The sequence below is a fragment of the Aspergillus sclerotioniger genome (assembly GCF_003184525.1).
Source record: "Aspergillus sclerotioniger CBS 115572 chromosome Unknown BO94scaffold_28, whole genome shotgun sequence".
Classification (NCBI taxonomy): Eukaryota; Fungi; Ascomycota; class Eurotiomycetes; order Eurotiales; family Aspergillaceae; genus Aspergillus; species Aspergillus sclerotioniger.
The window spans coordinates 340740-358289 of record NW_020291018.1 but is presented as its reverse complement, the minus strand read 5'-3'; the positions used below and the strand labels follow the sequence as shown (position 1 = coordinate 358289).

Genomic DNA, 17550 nt, shown 5'->3' with positions numbered 1-17550 from the left:
AGGCGATGGAACTCACCCGGCTGTTTGTTACCTTGGGCAGGAAGGTACCCGTCTGTACACAGCACCAGTGATTTACAAATAACACAATCCCCTGTCTGACAAATGTTCAACAATGCCTTCTCTATTCATTCTTCGTAAGCAGTATTTTCGCAACGCATATTATCTTTTACAAGAGGCAGGCGTTTTGACACTGTTTAATAGCTGTATTTGCTCAATTGTTGGCACAAAGTTCTATTAAAGATGATCCTAGAAACACTTAGAATATAAAGAGTTAAGAAGGCCATTAAGCCTAGAGTCAAATAGTCTCAAGGCTTTCTATCGAAACAAATCTATTATCCGGGAAGCGATCAGTCTTTACACGTCACTGTACCTTTCATACTCAGCTTCAGCCACCGTCACGTATTTCTCACAAACGGACATTGGTTCAGATACAAAGGATAATTTCCCGTGAATTATTAAAACAGCAATAAGGGGTTGGGGTACATTAGTCTGGTAAACAGTGGATTAAGGGGATCCGGTGGCTTCGTTTCTTGGATTCTGTCCGGAAGCCATATAACCATACGCAAAATGAATAGTTAGGTGGCCTCTATTTCATGAGACGCGAAAACGAGTCTGATCAGTATCTAGTGAATATTACCCCAGATGTGAGGTTTTGTTTTCCCAGCTAGCTCCCTGGAGGAGGGCGGTTTTTGAATATCCTAAGTAGCTCATGATCATGGAATGCACAGAGCCCTGTTGGAGTCGGGTACGTCCTGCCTCGTGTTGGTACTTTGAGCAAGTACACAATTTTTAAAAAGAGGGATTGCTACACCCAAGCAACTGTAACTAACTTTAAGTGAAGAGTTTAGGCGGGGTCCACTATGGCCTTATTGAGTGGGCGGGCAGGTACTGCCGGATATAAGGATGTGTTCTATACGCATATATGAGTAGTGGTGTAGTGAAATGATAAGCGGGGCTAATTTATCCAGAGAGACATCTGTTATCAACAGCAAGAAGATGGAATTAATGATCTCATATCGCCTTTGTTTTAGAACCAACCTGTAATGCGACTGACCGTCGGGATGTGGCCCATGGGCCCTGAAATACCCCATGCCTGAAGTCTAACTCGATATAGTAGCTGAAAATTCATTCAGGCTGGGGAAAGGTATATCATTCAGTGCTGAATGCCTCAACCTTTTTATAATCGATTGAAGACACACATCCACGGGAAGCATTGTACTCCCTTGGCCTGGGAGCACATCTGAGCGGATTTTTTATTTCCAGACCATTCACTCATTGTATAACTACCTTTATGCTTTATGAGCATCATGGGTATATCCTCAGAAGAGCCCGCGCTGACCATGATATCGCTTGGCTTTTCTGGTTCCAGTTACATGTTAAAAGGATTTCTGATGCCCAATTTTGATTGCAGACATCATTTGGTAACCTGCCCTGATCGTTTCTTTGTAAGCTTAGTACATGTCATTTTATCGAGTCTGACGACTAGTCTTAGTAGCAGCTGTATGGAATTCCCGTCATAGTTGGCTTTCGTACAGATCGTAATTTTCAAGAATAAAACATCGTTCTTTTATTATACCATAAACGTGTACCCTGTAATTCGAATACTCTACTAGCTCTTTATAAGCCATCGAGATATGCCATATAAATGCGTGTCTCAGGAATGACCCCATGGTCAGATGATATATATGTCCCGAACAACATCTGTTTTTGTTGACAAGTAGAATTTCTCTCCGTTTCTTAAAGGCAGGGTGCATCATATAGAAAATCTAGTCCCATCACATTTTCCAGATTAAATTAATCTGGTTTGATTTCTAGACAGGGCTGATATTAAACACGGATGTACTAACCACTCAGCCAAAACAATCCAGATACTCGCTTACATGGGAGTATCTGACACGAACCTCCTGTTTTTCAGGGGCGTTTTTGTTGTCTGTCAGCAGGGATTGGCTGGAGCTATATTGATGTTCAAGACTGCACTTCAGGTTACTCTATTGACTGCTCAGAGCCAACAGTTATTTATAAATGAAGGCTCACTCCTATGGTTGAACTTTGGTGTATATCAGAACTGCGGGTTTTGTATACGGACTATAGCGGCCATCGGGCAATCTGGCTATAATGACCATCGGGCAACGAAAGCATATTAGCCTCCAGGTAGAAACCTTATTGGGAAGAGATGATCATAAACAAACTTCATCATCTACAACCCTCCAAGAGAATCTTTCTTGCTCAACGGCTGTTAGAAATTCATTACGACTTGGTAGTTCATTTCTCCACATACGGACAATTGCCCCATTGGCAAAGGAAGACGGACAAATACCCAACATTTTCTCTTAACTATCGTCTCAAGATTTCCGATCATATGAGCTTCGCTGGGTACTCTTGAGTCCAATCTATGGTTGGCTTCCATGGATATCTCATCGTTATCCTTGGATTTGCCAGTTGCTTTATATGTCTGGGAAAGTCCACTGTTACTAGATTTATAACACGAGACTTTTCCGTCCCCACATTATTCAAACATGAACTCTCTTGCTCTTCCCTGAATATATTAGCCTGTATGATATAGATTAATTACCAGTTCCAAGAAATTCAACAATTTATATTACGCATAACCAGTGTAAGGTGCAGCTTACCGCACTGCCGTGCTCGAACAAATCATAAAAATATACCGTATGAAATCAACTCAATATCTCATGCACATCATATTAATAACATTGGTAGCAGATAGGCCCTGCCAAATCATTGAAATGAGTCTACCCAGCCGCAGACTTTAGACCGGCACAACCATGAGCAGTAACCTGAACCCGTATATATAGCAAATCAAACACTCCCGCATCATAAGCGGATTATAAATTGTTGGGATCCCCGATGGGCTCCCACGCCGGTAGGCAACGTAGGGTCACGTGACACTCCTCCCTACACCGCTAGTTACTCCATATAGATGGCCTACGAGGCCCCTAGCTAGATCATCATCCATCTCATTCTACACGGTTGAATCGCCTTAGTAGCCACTCCAACATAAATCAAATAAAGAGTATCGGTAGGATAATCTAAGAGACAATCCTCCGACTTGGTCCGCATCCCTCGACTGACTGTAGATATCGCACTAATTCTGAACTGTACTAGCGCAGTAGCACTGTGACGTCAATGCCGAGCGGACCAATGAGACCCCCCCAATGCTCAAACGTAACAGGTTTAGCGTAGCCGGTGGATCATCTCGTCGGGCTCCAGTCTGCGGCATCACCACGAATCCCTACGAGCGCGTTTACCTCAACAGTCAAGGGTTTCCCATGCGGATCGCACAATAAAAGCACCGCCAGACAGAAGAATATCAAGCTATCTCATTTGTATCTACCAAGAATATAGGCTCGGCTGGATTTCATATCCACGGGTTCCACCTTTGATGCTGTGTGGAGATGCAGAGTCATGGCCCTGCTGGTACGGTGGCTTGACGCTGAATTGATGTGCTATTCGGGGAGCACGATGGGCGTTATTTCCACCTAAATGGTTCTCACAAATCCGACCAGTCATGTTCTCCATGATGTGGGGAAGATGAGCCTTGCGGACTTCCCGGAACGGGAACCGAATGACGATCCATGGTCCCCTGCTAGTCTTCACTTGTCACAGCCTCAGCCGAGCCCACCGGGCAACTCATCGCCAGAAATCAAGCGGATCCTGTCATCTCATTTTCAGCCAATTACCGTCTTATAATAGTCGAGTCTACTATGTGGAGTGGTGAGGAGGATCTTGTTAGCTTCCACTTGCTGGTGGAGCGGACTTGCGGCTGTGAACGAGGCACTGTAAGGATTTGGGGCCATAATCCTACCAAGCACGCTACGCAGTCAACAATAGCAATACCTTTTTACATAACACATTGCCTGTTAACTCCTGATAGCCATGATGCACCCCACTTGTGGAGTTCTTTGTGGTGATCCGCTTTGGTGCGGTTGACAGAAAAAGATAAAGAGTCCCCATGCCCGACCCAGAACACCGCATCTTTTCACCAGTGGTCAACAAGAATAACAATGTTCTCTCACTTAACCACACTATCAGTTGTCACTTGGGCGTTGTCTGTCTCTGCCGCATCCAGCGGTAGTAGGCAGTCCGAGGACCCATGCCAGCAGATCGCCCGTCGGTACCAGCAGGCGACCAATGCGAATAGTGCGTCGATCTAGCTTCAGCAAGCATCCCAGAAGACTAACAGACAATAGCAACCAGACCCTTTGTCGTTCCCGGGGAGCTGGCACACCAATGTCTTCTGACAATGCCCTTTGAGCCCGAGAAGGGTGTCTCGTTTGTGGAATCATTGGTGGAATATCTGCAATGGCAATCAACGAGCGATGTTCTTAAAAGTGTGTCTTATCACCATCAACCCATTGACTCTAGACTAATGTCCCCCAGACCCTCCAAATGGGTACCTCTCTCACCCCACAGACATCCTGGGTGGCATGGAAGACATCCGTATCAAGGCTGTGGCCGGGAAATACACGAGCCAGTACGAGTTTGACAATGACATTACGCGCGTATTTCAATCTGCCAACGACGGCCACCTGAGCACGACATTATGCTCCCAGGAGGTCTTTGAGTTCTACGTCAACTTTCCAATTGTGTCGATCTCTGCCGACGGACTGCAGCTCCCGAGGCTTTACACAAGACGTATGGAACCTTCGCATTGATCCCATATTGACGAAACTAACAGCTTCAGACGATGCGGGCCTTGTTGCCAACCACTCAACACGTGTATCTCCCATTGCCACCATTAATGGCTACGATGCAGTGACATACCTGACCCAACTCGCATCCACTCTGGGATTTCAGGACCCCGATGCACGGTATGCCTGCCACTATCAATCAATCTATCACCATTCTAACGGCCAATATCACAGCTATAATGAGATGTTCCCGTCGGCGGCTCGTGATGTGGCTCTTGGTGTCGAGTACGGTGCCTGGACCTCTAACAACGGCCGGTGGCCTGGCAGCGCAGAATTCACCGTGGCATTCGGCAACGGCTCTGTCACTCAAGTGCCCACCGTTGCTCAGGTGTACGGTGGTCAGAAGTTCACCCACACCAACGGAAGCTCCATCTATGAAGCCGTCTGCTCCCCTACCGACGGCTCCACGAGCGAGTCTTCAACCTCCACGTCCAAGCGCTCCACCGTCAAGACAAGCTCCGCCCCGAAGACATACCCCGATCCCGTCATGCGCGATGCCTACAACCTCATCTCAGGCTACTACCTAAACGAAACAGACATGCAAGACGTGGCCGTCCTCTTCGTCCCCTCCTTCGACACAGCAGACATGAGCCTCAGCGAACCCCTAGCCTTCGCCAACCACGCCACCCAATTCATCCAGCAGGCCGTAGCCTCGGGAAAGAAGAAGCTGATCATCGACCTGACCAGCAACCCCGGAGGAACCGTCTCCTCCGGAATGGATCTCTTCAAATTATTCTTCCCCCAGAAGCCCGTCTACAGCTCCACCCGATTCCGCGACCACGAGGTCGTCAACATCATCGGACAGGCTCTCAACACCGTGCCCCATGACTCCGACGCCTGGGAAATCATCTCCAAAACCCCCTTCGTCGGAGTCACCCCCAACCAGACATATGCCTACAAGTCCTGGACGGAATACAGCGGACCCCACTACCAACTAGGCGCAAACATGACCAGCCTCGCCGCCGTCTCCAACCTGACCCTCACATCCACCTGGACAACCCCCATCCGCGGCTACGGCATTGTCAAGCAAAACATGACTTCATCACCTTTCGCCCCCGAAAACATTCTCATGGTGAATCAGCCTGCTTACCCCCATTCCCACCCCTCCCTCCCTCCCTCACTAACACCCCCCACCCCTAGATAACCGACGGCTTCTGCAGCTCCACCTGCACAACCTTCGTGGAACTCATGAAAACCTCCGGCGGCATCAAAACACTCGCTTTCGGCGGCCGTCCTCAATACGGCCCCATGGCAATCATGGGCGGCGTTCGGGGCGGCGAATCCCTCACCTCGACCCTAATCGACGAATACATCGACATCACCCTCGAGTACGCGACCGAGCAAGCCAACGCCAACGCCCCCGTACTCTCCAACCAACAAATCGCCCGCCTCAATTCCACCCCGACTACCACCGACATGCCGTACAGATGGAGCGGACTGGAGCTGAACTTCCGGAACGCCTATGCCCCGGACAACAGCGTTGATCCGTTGCAGTTTGTGTTTGATGCCGCAGATTGTCGGCTGTTTTATACGTATGAGAATATGGTGAAGCCTGCGACGACGTGGGTTGCTGCAGCGAAGGCGTATTGGGGCGAGGGGAGGTGTGTGCCGTTTTCGACGGGGAAGAATAGTACGTTTTCTTATTAGGGGCAAGGGGGTGTTGAATGGGAAATTACAAGTTCGGGTAGTATGAATGAGTGTTGGATAGGTCGGGGGGTTCGTTTCCTTTGTGTGAATGCGATAACGTGATTCATTGATGATGTACCTAATGTGGGATGCTATCAGGGAATGTATCTCGGTTGTATAGAGGAATTATAGCTGGGATGATAACATCTCATCCTATCGACCCCTCTATATAACATGGACCGGAGCACTCGAGAAAGCCCGGCTCTAATTTGGACACGAACGAAGAAGGCGTGCATCATCCAACATGACAGAAGGGTCCGTGTCGGGCTTGGATTGCACAAGTATTAGTACGACCCTCAGATCAAGCTGCTGGTAGCGGCCCTCCGGGATGTCCTCGGCACTGTTGCCTTGATACATCCGCGACATGAAAGCCATTAGGGAGTTGATGGCCTTCACTTGCTTCAGTGGCTCCCCCGGAGCAAAGCGAAGCACCTCCGCAAACAAGGCGGGTATGTAAGAGAGAACGGCTGGCACTTGACTCCCCAAGCCATCGACGTTAAGGGCAGCAATGAGATGGCGACGTGTTGACTCTGGCAGGTTGTTGAATGCTTGCAGGAATATGGCGGCTCGGGTGGTGCTGGTTACTCGGCCCATCGCGCAGAGATGAAGGAAGGCCCGATCGCTTGGCTGTTCCATACGGAATCGTTTCTCGGAGCCGAGATCAGTCAGGATCTGACTCCGATGACGCAGGACGGCGTTATATGCATCACTCAGGCAGTCAACGCCGGTACTGCGCCCCTTTTCAACGATGCGCTGGAGAATGGGATAGGCAATGAGGAATGACTGGCAGACCGGTTCAGTCATGGATATGGAACCACGGGCGTCAATATGGCCACTCGCACTGGCTACATCAAACAGGGTCTCTAGATACTTCAGCGCGTAGGCCTGTGGTTTGCCACTGAGCATGAACAGACTTTTCAAACACAACGCCACACTTTCGCCCTGAATCAGTTGGGGGATGTTGAGGTCCGCATCGAGCTTCATGCCAGCGAGCACATCTGCCCGCAGAGGCTCGGGGACGTGATCCAAACAGGAGGATAACAGGCCATGGGAGATCGCCAGATGAAGGACTTGTCATGAGTCATGGCTTTATACTTCTTGGCGAGTTCTCTAAATGCCGACCAATCTTCAATTGTTCCGCCCAGTTCTGCCTGCATGAGATCAGCGATCAACTTATTATCCTTGCCCATATCTCCTAGGATGAGTGATACAATCAAGGCGATAGTATGGTCGGGGGTCTTCAGAATGTCGAGGGTCATGGTACGGAGCTTGTCAAAGGTGTCGCGCGACAACTTGACTGGTTCCTGGTGAGATTGGGTGAATGCGGCATAGTCATTGGCCAGAACCCACTTCACGGCAAGGATGTTGGTCAGGGTGCGGTTGACGTCGGGGTAGTCCTCATCAAATAGAAACTTGGATGGGGTCAGATCAACGAGGATGATGACTTTGTCCGATGCCCCTTTCACGAGGGTTCCCTGGACGGGCGACTGATTGTCACCTCTCTCACTGGCCCATGTCACTCTCTTCAAGCACTCAATCTCATTGATAAATATCGCTGCGACGGCATTCATAAAAGAGACATCCGAGAGTTCTTGAATAGTCTCAAGCTCGACGGATCGACGAAGGGACTCAATTGGGGCACTCATGATGATGCAAGTTTGCGGGATGATGTGTGCGGTACCGTAAGGTCAGGGGTAGTGGATGGTTGTGATTGCAGATGGATGAAGGTACTAGTAGGATGATGGATGTAATCTCGGCTCGCTGGCATATGGGGTCCTTATATAGCTTTGTGATTCCTCGCGCGATCTGAAAGGACTTGGGAGGCAGCGGCTTCTTCCTAAAGGAATGGGATTGTATATTATGCTGTTAAGAGACGAGGCAACCTGGGGTCTTTGTTGCTCCCCCACCATAGGCAGGGACTATCCGGTGTGCTGTGGCCTTTGATCCCTGCGTTTTTACCTTCTGCTCCTCTCCTGGCCTTTCGTTGTTTGGCTCCTTCTTTCAGCTCGTCTTTGTCCTCTTTGTCGTTGGCAGGTACGTTAGCTGGCATGAATCCGGATAGTTCCGCATTGTTTGGACGAGGTCTTGGATTTTAGGGCACAAAGATATTGATGCCAGAGGAGGTCGTCGGAAACAAACTATGTAGGTGCTACACCCAGACCCCCAGACCACAGAGACCAAGGAACTAGCCGCCTATGTCCTGGGGAACTGGGAACAATCTAAACCGGGAGGGGACCTTGGACAATTTTCTGTTTACGAAAAAGACTATCTGCTAACAACAAGGAGGTGGGAGGGAATTAGTGATGGAGACCGAAACCAGTGACTAACTCGCATGACATAAAGAGACTTGGATATCCAAGAGATGCTACCGAAAACACATTCAAAGAAAATAGAGCGAGAACACAAGAGTACAAGAAAAGCCAACAGCTAGCAATCATAACAGCTTCACAAGGAAGCACAAACATATCAGGAACAACCCCAACAGGTTGCTGTCTAAGAGGCGTCAGCGATCGCGTTTGGAGCCATGTCCTGCATGCTCCCCAGTGCCACGAGTTCTTCCCTCCTGGCAACTGCCGGCCACCAGGGATTGTTCTTGTTCTCTTCGGCTTCCCTTAGCCAGGCGTTCCATGCAGCGGTCACGGGCAGAGAGGGTGCCAAATCAAACCATATGAGTGGCTGGCGGACCGTGCTATTGAGTTTCAACCTATTGATAGCTGATGGGTTTGAGAGGTCGTGCCTAGAAGGCATCTGGCACCAAGGGAGGACGCGTCTAGAGTGAGTCCGAGCCTCCGCAGATCAGCAAATGTTAAGTGGTGGCAGATGTATCGGCTGCTATTGGTGCGGTTCGTAAGAACTACTGGCGCTTTCAAAAGAAAGTTCGGAGGTGGGCTTCCGTATAGCATTGCAACCAGTACAATTGCCTAGGAGGGAGGATTGAAAGCCTCGAGAGAAGGCTAGCCTCTCTGTGTTCTCTTCTCACCACATGGATACGTTAACGAATTCGGGTTTCCTGCTATATCCCCTTCCCCTTGCTGTTTCGCATCATTTCAAGGCTTCCTTAACGGGCTTGGCTGGGGGAAAGAGGGGGGGGAGGTGGAATTTGTTTATTGAGGCGTCAAGACTCCGTCATCGGTACTCCTCCCTCCGAAGTCATCTTTAGGTTGGCGTTGTCAGACTCGTGTGGCTCGCAGGCTTTCAGAGACATAGATTATATTAACAAAATAAAAACAGGTGTTGTTTTTCAGATCCTCTCCGACGCCCTTCTGATTCGTTCAATCTCTGCCCGGGGGTCTTTCAATGAGGGGCGCTAATTCCCGCCTGGGTATAGCGCCCATACTTACAGTCAAATAGTAATCAGTCAGCCGCCCCGTCTCGTATTGTCATGTCGCCGGCGGTTCATCGTGCCAACCATATCAAATGTCTTCCACCTTCACACGGCGTACTGGGCTTGCCTGTCCTGCTTAGTTGAATTTATGCGCGCGGTACCTTTGGCTGACTGTAATCAGTAAAATAAATAACTTTGGCTCTACCATGTCTTCATGCCCATTATGATCCGACTCGGTGGAAGGCAAGGTTAGGAGGGTGAAGAGGCAATGAATATCAATATGAAGCAGTTTATTTGAGTCATAAATTCTGCATGGCTGGCAAGCAAGACAAATGCAGGGTCAGGGGCTGCGTGGCGTCCTAGCCCTGAAAATCAAAAAAAAAAAAAATCTTTGGGAATGCATCACATGAAAATCATCCCGGCGCCGGGACCAGGACCTCTGCCACTAGTCCGTAAAAGGAGATCTAAAAGGTCCAGACCGTTACGGCTGTTCCCGCTGAACACCGCGCTTCCCCCCAATTATTATACGGACAAATGCTGATCGCGGAAACCTTTTCCATCCTTGCCGACACATCACATTGACAGGAGCTTGGGCTGGGCTCTGGCACCAGTTTGGGTGTCTGATCCCCTCAGGTACACAAAGTACAGTACCTACAACGTCTCTGCGGCGACATCCTAGTACTAGAATACTGTCATGTGATGGACCGGACTGCATTGATGACTGCGTTATAAAAAAGAAATGAATAAATCCCAATTCGTCTATATACTATTTGTCTTGATGAGTTGCTTATTGGCTACCTACCCAGTGTCGGGATCAACCGGCGATATCTTCAAGAACTAATATGGGGCTAGGCGGATCAGCCATACATACATAGCCTACCTCCCAACTCACAGTCTTTTGCTCTTTTTTGCCCAGGCGCACGCGCCCAGAAGGGGAGCGAGCAGGTACATTCGTAGCAAAAAATTCATTTACGCCTGTTAGAGGTTCGAGATCAGTGAATTAGGCTGGTAGCTTTCCGGTTGGGAATATCTAGGTAGCTGCCGATGCTGCTGTTGTAATGAAGTCATTTCGGTTCTAGCGCCGCCCCTTTTCGGGTGAAAAGCGGGGGAGAAAACAAAAACAACAGAAGAAAAATAATCAAAAAAAAGGAGGCATAACACACGGCTAGAGAAACATGTACTTTCAGCCAGGAGGCTTTGTCATATTTTGTCTACCGCTAATCTATTGGGTGGTTCCTTAGAATCAGGCGACGTACTACTATGTGCATCCTGATGAGGCTAAATCTGTACCCATTATACTGTATAGAGAAGTGAGATCCCTATACTTCACAAGAATATAACTCCACTGCTTGTCAGTGCGGGTTATGCGATCGGTACTGATCTCCAAGGGTACTACTGTAGGGGCGGTTGCCCGTTTAGGCGGTTGCCCGTTCCGGGAAGGGACGCGCCTGCATGCCTGGTTCGAATACGCGACCGGCGATTCCTTGGGATCACACCACTCCCTTTACTCCCATCACTTTTCATCACTTCTCCAGTATCTAGCTACACAATACTATCCATCGTTTTTCATCAGATCCGTCATCGGTTACGGAAAGTAGGATTCACAGTACCGATGGGGATCGACTTCCTTGGCACGGTATATGAGACAGAACTCGGTAATCGGAGCGGAGTACTCCGTACGGAGTAATTCATTCGACTTGTTCTAAATTAGGAATACACTATGTCCGTCTTACGGGTTACATGGCGGGGCGGCTAATGCTTCCCGTAATCGAAGACCCCGCCTAACAGGGTGAAATAGCATCAGTCGGCTCATCCTGTTCAAGCAGATGTTGGATGCGATGGTTGTATACGCCGGTGTTGAGGATGGGGCATTGGGAAGCTGGGACGCTTCCCACCAACTATCGCTTATTGAAGTGGCGCTTCTACACGTAGAATTGGCGGGGTCGGGGTAAAATAACAGGACTAGTAATGAAGACACCACGCAGCAGTACGTAATTACAGGTTATCTGACAGCGCTATGAGGCTCACTGGGGGACCCTTCATCGGAAAGAAGGGGAATTTGTTAGATCGGACATTTCACCCTGGAACCGTTTCACGAGGTATATTCAAAATGTGGTTCAGAATAGCTCCATAGAGAGATTTAGACTGTAGGTCTGAGTTGGGGGTAGGCCTCTTTGCGTACTTGTTGGAGCTCTTTAGGTGTCCTTGACAGAGTACCGTAATAGGTACTTAGAAGAGAGCCATCCCAGGGTGTTTGACAGGCTCTCTTTGTTATTGATTATGTCCTGGACGTACTGTATATTCTTAGATATCTGTTACATGGTACTGGATAAACTGCATCGAGATACAGTGGCCCGGACAGTTCCCAGGCGAGGACTTAACATCGAGCTGTTCAGCCCTAGGACGCTTCACACACATCATAGACGAAGACAGAGCTAGCTCTCATTGAACTATTCCCCGTAGGTTACCGCAGAGCCATGGTAAAGGAGAACATGAATCAGCGGGACCCAGACAAAGTACGAGGATGGCACTAAGTCTATTCAGAAGCCGTCCACAACTCAGCATCACCACCAAGGCCAGAGACGAATTTGTTGTACTCCAAAGATTGGACGTCAACAGCATACTCTAGAGCTCTCGGCGGTTATCCCACGAAGTAGTATCCCCAACCACAGCATGCTAGACGTCACCAGCGGCGACCCAATGTCCAATTCCCCCCCCCCCCCCCCCAAGTATGTCTCCCGGTACGTCGAACAATCCAACCGATGAAGGACCATTACGATCCATCAGAGCTCCTGAAGCACCAGAGCTTCACCGCGTCTCTTTGTTTTAATCGTCATGGCGAGTGGTCATGATGTGACCCACCCACAACCCCCGTCCCCGATTGGTACCAGGGATACCATTCACCAAGGCACTAACCAAGCATGACATCCTGGCGCAGTGCCACTGGTGCCATTGCAGGGAGCCAATAGGTTGGTGGTGAGGCCTTCCCTGTGGTCCTGGAGAACGTGTCCCTGATCCAACGTCTCATCTGCAGGGGAGCAGGGCAAATTCCGATGAGCGACGGTTTCGACTGCGTCGCGGGAGAAGCGAGAAGGACAACGACAGCGATGATAACGAGGAGGAGGAGCGCTTCTCGGTTGGGGGGAAGGGGAGGAGCGGCGCAGACTCAGACACGGTCGGTCGCAGAGGACGGTTTCGGTACATGGGACGACAAGAGAATTAGATGAGTGATGTTCATATTCTGATTGATAGATGAGAGTTAGAGAAGGTGGACAAGATGTGTGGGATTATCACCGCTCAGGAGACGAGTTCTGCGGGTGGACCGCTTCGCAATCGGACTGGGAAGGGGGTTCGCTACATCAAGTTTTGGGCTTAGCGGCTTAGAAACGACAGAGGTTTTCTTGTGTACAGTTCAGCCTGAGGATGGCACTTTTACGGGTTTTCGTGATGAGGTTTCGGCATAACAGTGCCTAGGGCCGGGGGGGGCTGGGTAGAACCCATGGACCAGATCAAGCCCCATAATCATCAACATTGAGATGATATTGACCTGGACCTTGATAGATCCACTACGGTCAACTCTCTGGCAGAAAGTACGTGCTTCCCACGGCTCGTCGAGTGTGCTATCGAGGTGTGGTTGGCCAGGATGCGTGGACGAGCCCCGAGGCCAATGAGGAGGATTCCCGAGCCTTTCCACGGTCTCACAACATGGGCACTGAATGAATGACAGAAGCCAATCCCCTGAAGCATCTCCAAAATATCGGAGCTTATGGTTGCAAGCCGGGACAGGACGTTGACCCCCAGCCACCTGTCTTCCCACCCCCCGTGTGCTCGAGGGCTATCCATAGGGTGAAGGGCACACCACACGGCCGCCATGTCAGATCCAGAACTGAACCGGTGAGAGGTAACGAGCAGGCCCAGGCCCATGGTAGAATCTTTTGGCTGCAAAGTCCCATCGTGAAAGTTACCACAAGGTGACAACCAGAGCCTGTGGTTGATGGGTGCCCTTGATTCCGGCGGGGTTCAGTGGCCAAAGTCTAATCATCAGTAGCAGTCCATTCACAGTGCGAGATTGGGTGATGTACGGTAGTATCGTGTGTTGTTTATGCCACATATCCTTGCAGATGTGCACAACGCCCCGACAATGAATATACCACCCTGTCGCCGTCACTCATGTCATCCCTGGGTCCAGGATGTCTTTTGCTGACCCAATAGAACATCTGGACACTGGGCAAGCTTTTGATACCGTCCCAGAACATGGTACGAGTCTGTGGTCCTATTAGACAAACGAATCAGCGGATGGATAGCACTGGACCTGCGGGGAAAGAACATGCTCTTAAGCGATATCCAGTCGGATGGCAAGCTTATAGACCCCGTCAGGTCATTCAGTAGCATGGTAGGAGTATGAGCCCCCATCCCAAAGCAGTGAACGAGGTACTCCATGGTCATTTCCACTCGAGTTCAGGAGTTGGGGCCCTGCAAACGCGGGATAGGCTTTGGGATAGGTGATGCTTGGTCGATCCGCCCCGCGCAGCAAGATCGAAGGTGTTGCACGAGGCGTGGGACAGGTCGGCGGCCACCCGTTTGTCTATTCAATCAACACAGTCCATGGTCTTACCCAAAGAAGGTCATTCTCTGCACCGAGCATCCTCGTAGGAGACGCGGGTCAGGTGTCCTGATACGATCTCGAACGCGGGCATTGGAGACTGAGCGAGGTATTGCACATGATGACCGCCTTGATCTAATCATTGCAAGCCACGGTTAAAGGCCCTGCGAATGCATTTGATATCGATGGCGTCTGGCAGCATCGGTCGTTTGCGACCTGAGATGGCTTGGACCTGATGGCCGGTCCTGGTCTGGGCGCGGAGAGCCGTTGTAGGGTGTCCACTCGATGAGTACCACAAAGAATTTAGAAGACTAGTAGCGGCCCTTTGAAACCGCAGGCTGCAGATGACGTCCTTTCTAGAGATCGCGTCCGAGCTGATAGGGGCACTTGCCGTGCCTGGGCACCCAGGTTTGCTTCCGGGGGATCAAAAGTACAGGAATCCCTGCATCGAGTGGCACCATCAACGGCCATCCTGCAGCCCATAGGGAACAGAAACTCTGCGGAATGCCGAAAGTTGCGCTACCCAGGATGATGAGTCTTTCTCGGTGCTCGACGACTCCGGTGTCTTTTGTTGAGGACATTGGCCACTCTGGTGCGCACAACGTACCTATGGCGCTGGACGTGAAACAAGGCCACCCTGAGCAGACTACATCATCATTGACATAAATCTCCGAGCCCTGCCTACCCCACTTGGGCTGTCGTTGTGATAATATGGTCACTCATTGCAATTTGTATTCCCTTGTTGGAACATCCAAACCCGCTGTGGTGGTCCGTCATTTTTAGTTGTCTACCCAAAATTTGAAACCCAGCTGCTTCTCTAAGGATATCTCAAAGACACATATGGACTGTAATGCCTGTGAGAGGGTCGTTTGGGAACTTGGAACCAGCTTCGGTGATGAGCAATTCATCAATGATATCTTTCATTCCGATTGCCGAACATGCCGTCAGCCAGAGAGTAGTATTACTTCCAGGCTGTGTGACAGCTGCCATCATCTCCGAATGCATCACATGATAGATTGCAAAGGATCTAAGGCCACGGGAGTGATGAGAATCCCTCTTGGCAACCCCGAAGAGATTCGTGGTAAACAGTCCACGTGTGACTTGTGCAAACTTGTCATCGACTGCGCCGCGGCGCATTATGTCCCTGGGTTCCGCAGCTTCAACCACTCGGAGCCAATCGTGCTTCTGATCGATGGTGGAAAGATTGAAATTCATTATCCGGAGCATGGGGACGTCCAGATTGCTGTATATCTGCGATCAGAACACAACTCGTCGTTCGAGGAGCGACCCGGTGCACCCCAGGAACAGCACCGTACACCGACCGATGTTCCCGAATACATTGACTGGAGCAAGGTACTTGAGTGGCTCGAATCTACTCCCTATATGGCACTGAGAGGTGAGTTAGGCAATTGGCCGGATGGAATGAAGGTCATTGATGTCAAGCAAAATCGGGTGATTGGCGCGCCGAAGGATTGTCGGTACTTCGCGCTCAGCTACGTATGGGGCAATGTCAAAGCACTCGATCTTCCTGACTGGCCCGCCTTCAGTCGAGAGGATCTGCCTGCCACAATCCGGGATGCATTTGTGGTATGCGAAAGACTGGGCGTGCCATATCTATGGGTTGATCAGCTTTGTATTCGTCAGGGAGACCCCAAAGACGTAAAGGTGCAAATCGACCAAATGGGCCGCATCTATAACCATGCAGCATGTGCTCTGGTTGCTTTAGCAGGGTCGGACCTCTATTACGGCCTGCCCGGAGTCACCAAGCCCCGTCGTTGGACCCACGTCGAATTGGGTCAGGCGAAGCTGACCATCTTGTCTTTACCGCCTGATAATTGCATCAGGAGAAATATCTGGAACTCTCGAGGTTGGACCTTTCAGGAAGCCCTCCTGGCGCGTCAACTTCTTCTGTTTGCTGAATACGAGGTTTACCATGCCTCGAGCTGCGACGGTCGTCGTTGGTACAACTGTGAGATATACAGATCCGTTCATCGAGGCCACAAAATGAATCCTCTTCCACTTCCTTCCGACTACCTGTTTGCTCTTGAAGAGTATACAACGCGCCGTCTCACCATGGAAACGGATAGAGTGCGGGCCTGCACCACGGTGCTGCAGGCCGCGCATGGGGGCGAGCTTTACCATGGAATCCCAGTTGAACGCATCGACGAAGCTGTCCTGTGGACTACTGTGAGCCCCGGTTTAAAAGCGGGATCCACCGACTTTCCCTCGTGGTCGTGGGCATCGCCTAGAGGTCCCATTCAATACGAATTCAAAGCCATGGTCGGCCTGGCGGTTTGGGCGATCCCCAAAGACCATCCCCATGCATCTGTCGTTTTGTGCAGGCCAAGACGTGGAACTTCGCTATCCTTAACCACTCCTCCCCCACGAGGCAATCTAGGCTCTCCGGAAATCCCACCTGGGGGGTGTCTCGGGCACATCATCAAAGCTTGGTTGCAAGGCTGCATTGAAGAACGCTTCCCCGTTCAGTCAGTGAACCATGAAGCGCTTGCTAACTGCTGGACGACATATGCGGACTTTTGGGAATCTGCTTTTGGAGGAGGTGATTACGGCACTCTTTTCCCGGTGACTGCCATTCAGACAGCTTTATCCGTGCCCAGCAGCATTCTGGTTTATGGAGCAGCTGCCCAATTCTCTGTAAAGCAGCAGACTACCGAGTGCACATCCTCCACACCAAGCTTCGCCCTATTTACAGCGGGACCAGAAGGACGGCTGGCCGGTACAGTGTATCTGGATGCCCAGGAGATGGATGGCTCAGTCCAGGCTGACCTCGAATTCTTGGCCTTGTCCGTCGCCTATGGAAACCACATTATGGCGGAGCAATGTCAGCAATGCTGCGATGACACGGTTTGGGATACTGCACGTAAGATGATGACGGGGATGAATGTGACGGCGAATGACCGGGCTTGGAATACTGCACTTGAGGAGACGACAGTTTTGAATGTTATGGCAATTCGAAGAGAACAGTGCCGTCCATCGCTTGCACGTCGGTTGGGGGTGGGGCAAATTGCTTTGCAGAGATGGGTTGAAGCGCGTCCTCAGTTTGGCACCATTGTTCTCAGGTGATTGTCCATAGGCTAATCTAACGATTTCTCCTTCTCATTAGTAGAAGCTCGTGCCTGGCCAGCCCGCACGTGACTGACTCTACCGGAGCGGGAGATATTCCGGGGTTCCCCGGGACATCTTGTTATTCCATGCCGATTGAACCA

General features: G+C 50.4%; 3 protein-coding genes across 3 annotated transcripts; 2 read left to right on the top strand and 1 right to left on the bottom strand.

The window, feature by feature from the left end:
• The first annotated feature begins 3959 nt into the window (after nucleotides 1-3959).
• BO94DRAFT_499474 (uncharacterized protein) lies at nucleotides 3960-6627 on the top strand. The gene is made up of 6 exons (XM_025609378.1): nucleotides 3960-4158; nucleotides 4209-4349; nucleotides 4399-4653; nucleotides 4703-4829; nucleotides 4884-5781; nucleotides 5850-6627. Exons 1-6 carry the CDS (start codon nucleotides 4023-4025, stop codon nucleotides 6354-6356), a joined length of 2064 nt encoding a protein of 687 aa, XP_025464096.1. The 5' UTR covers nucleotides 3960-4022; the 3' UTR covers nucleotides 6357-6627.
• On the bottom strand, nucleotides 6600-8122 carry BO94DRAFT_605374 (uncharacterized protein; the record flags this gene model as incomplete). Its single annotated transcript, XM_025616488.1, has 2 exons — nucleotides 7438-8122; nucleotides 6600-7393 (listed from the first exon to the last, which is right to left on the bottom strand). Exons 1-2 carry the CDS (start codon nucleotides 8039-8041, stop codon nucleotides 6600-6602), a joined length of 1398 nt encoding a protein of 465 aa, XP_025464095.1. The 5' UTR covers nucleotides 8042-8122.
• A 7245-nt stretch (nucleotides 8123-15367) lies between these two features.
• BO94DRAFT_627172 (HET domain-containing protein) lies at nucleotides 15368-17407 on the top strand (the record flags this gene model as incomplete). The annotated part of the gene is made up of 1 exon (XM_025617396.1): nucleotides 15368-17407. The coding sequence occupies one exon, from the start codon at nucleotides 15368-15370 to the stop codon at nucleotides 17405-17407; it is 2040 nt and encodes a 679-aa protein (XP_025464094.1).
• Between the last annotated feature and the right edge of the window lie 143 nt (nucleotides 17408-17550).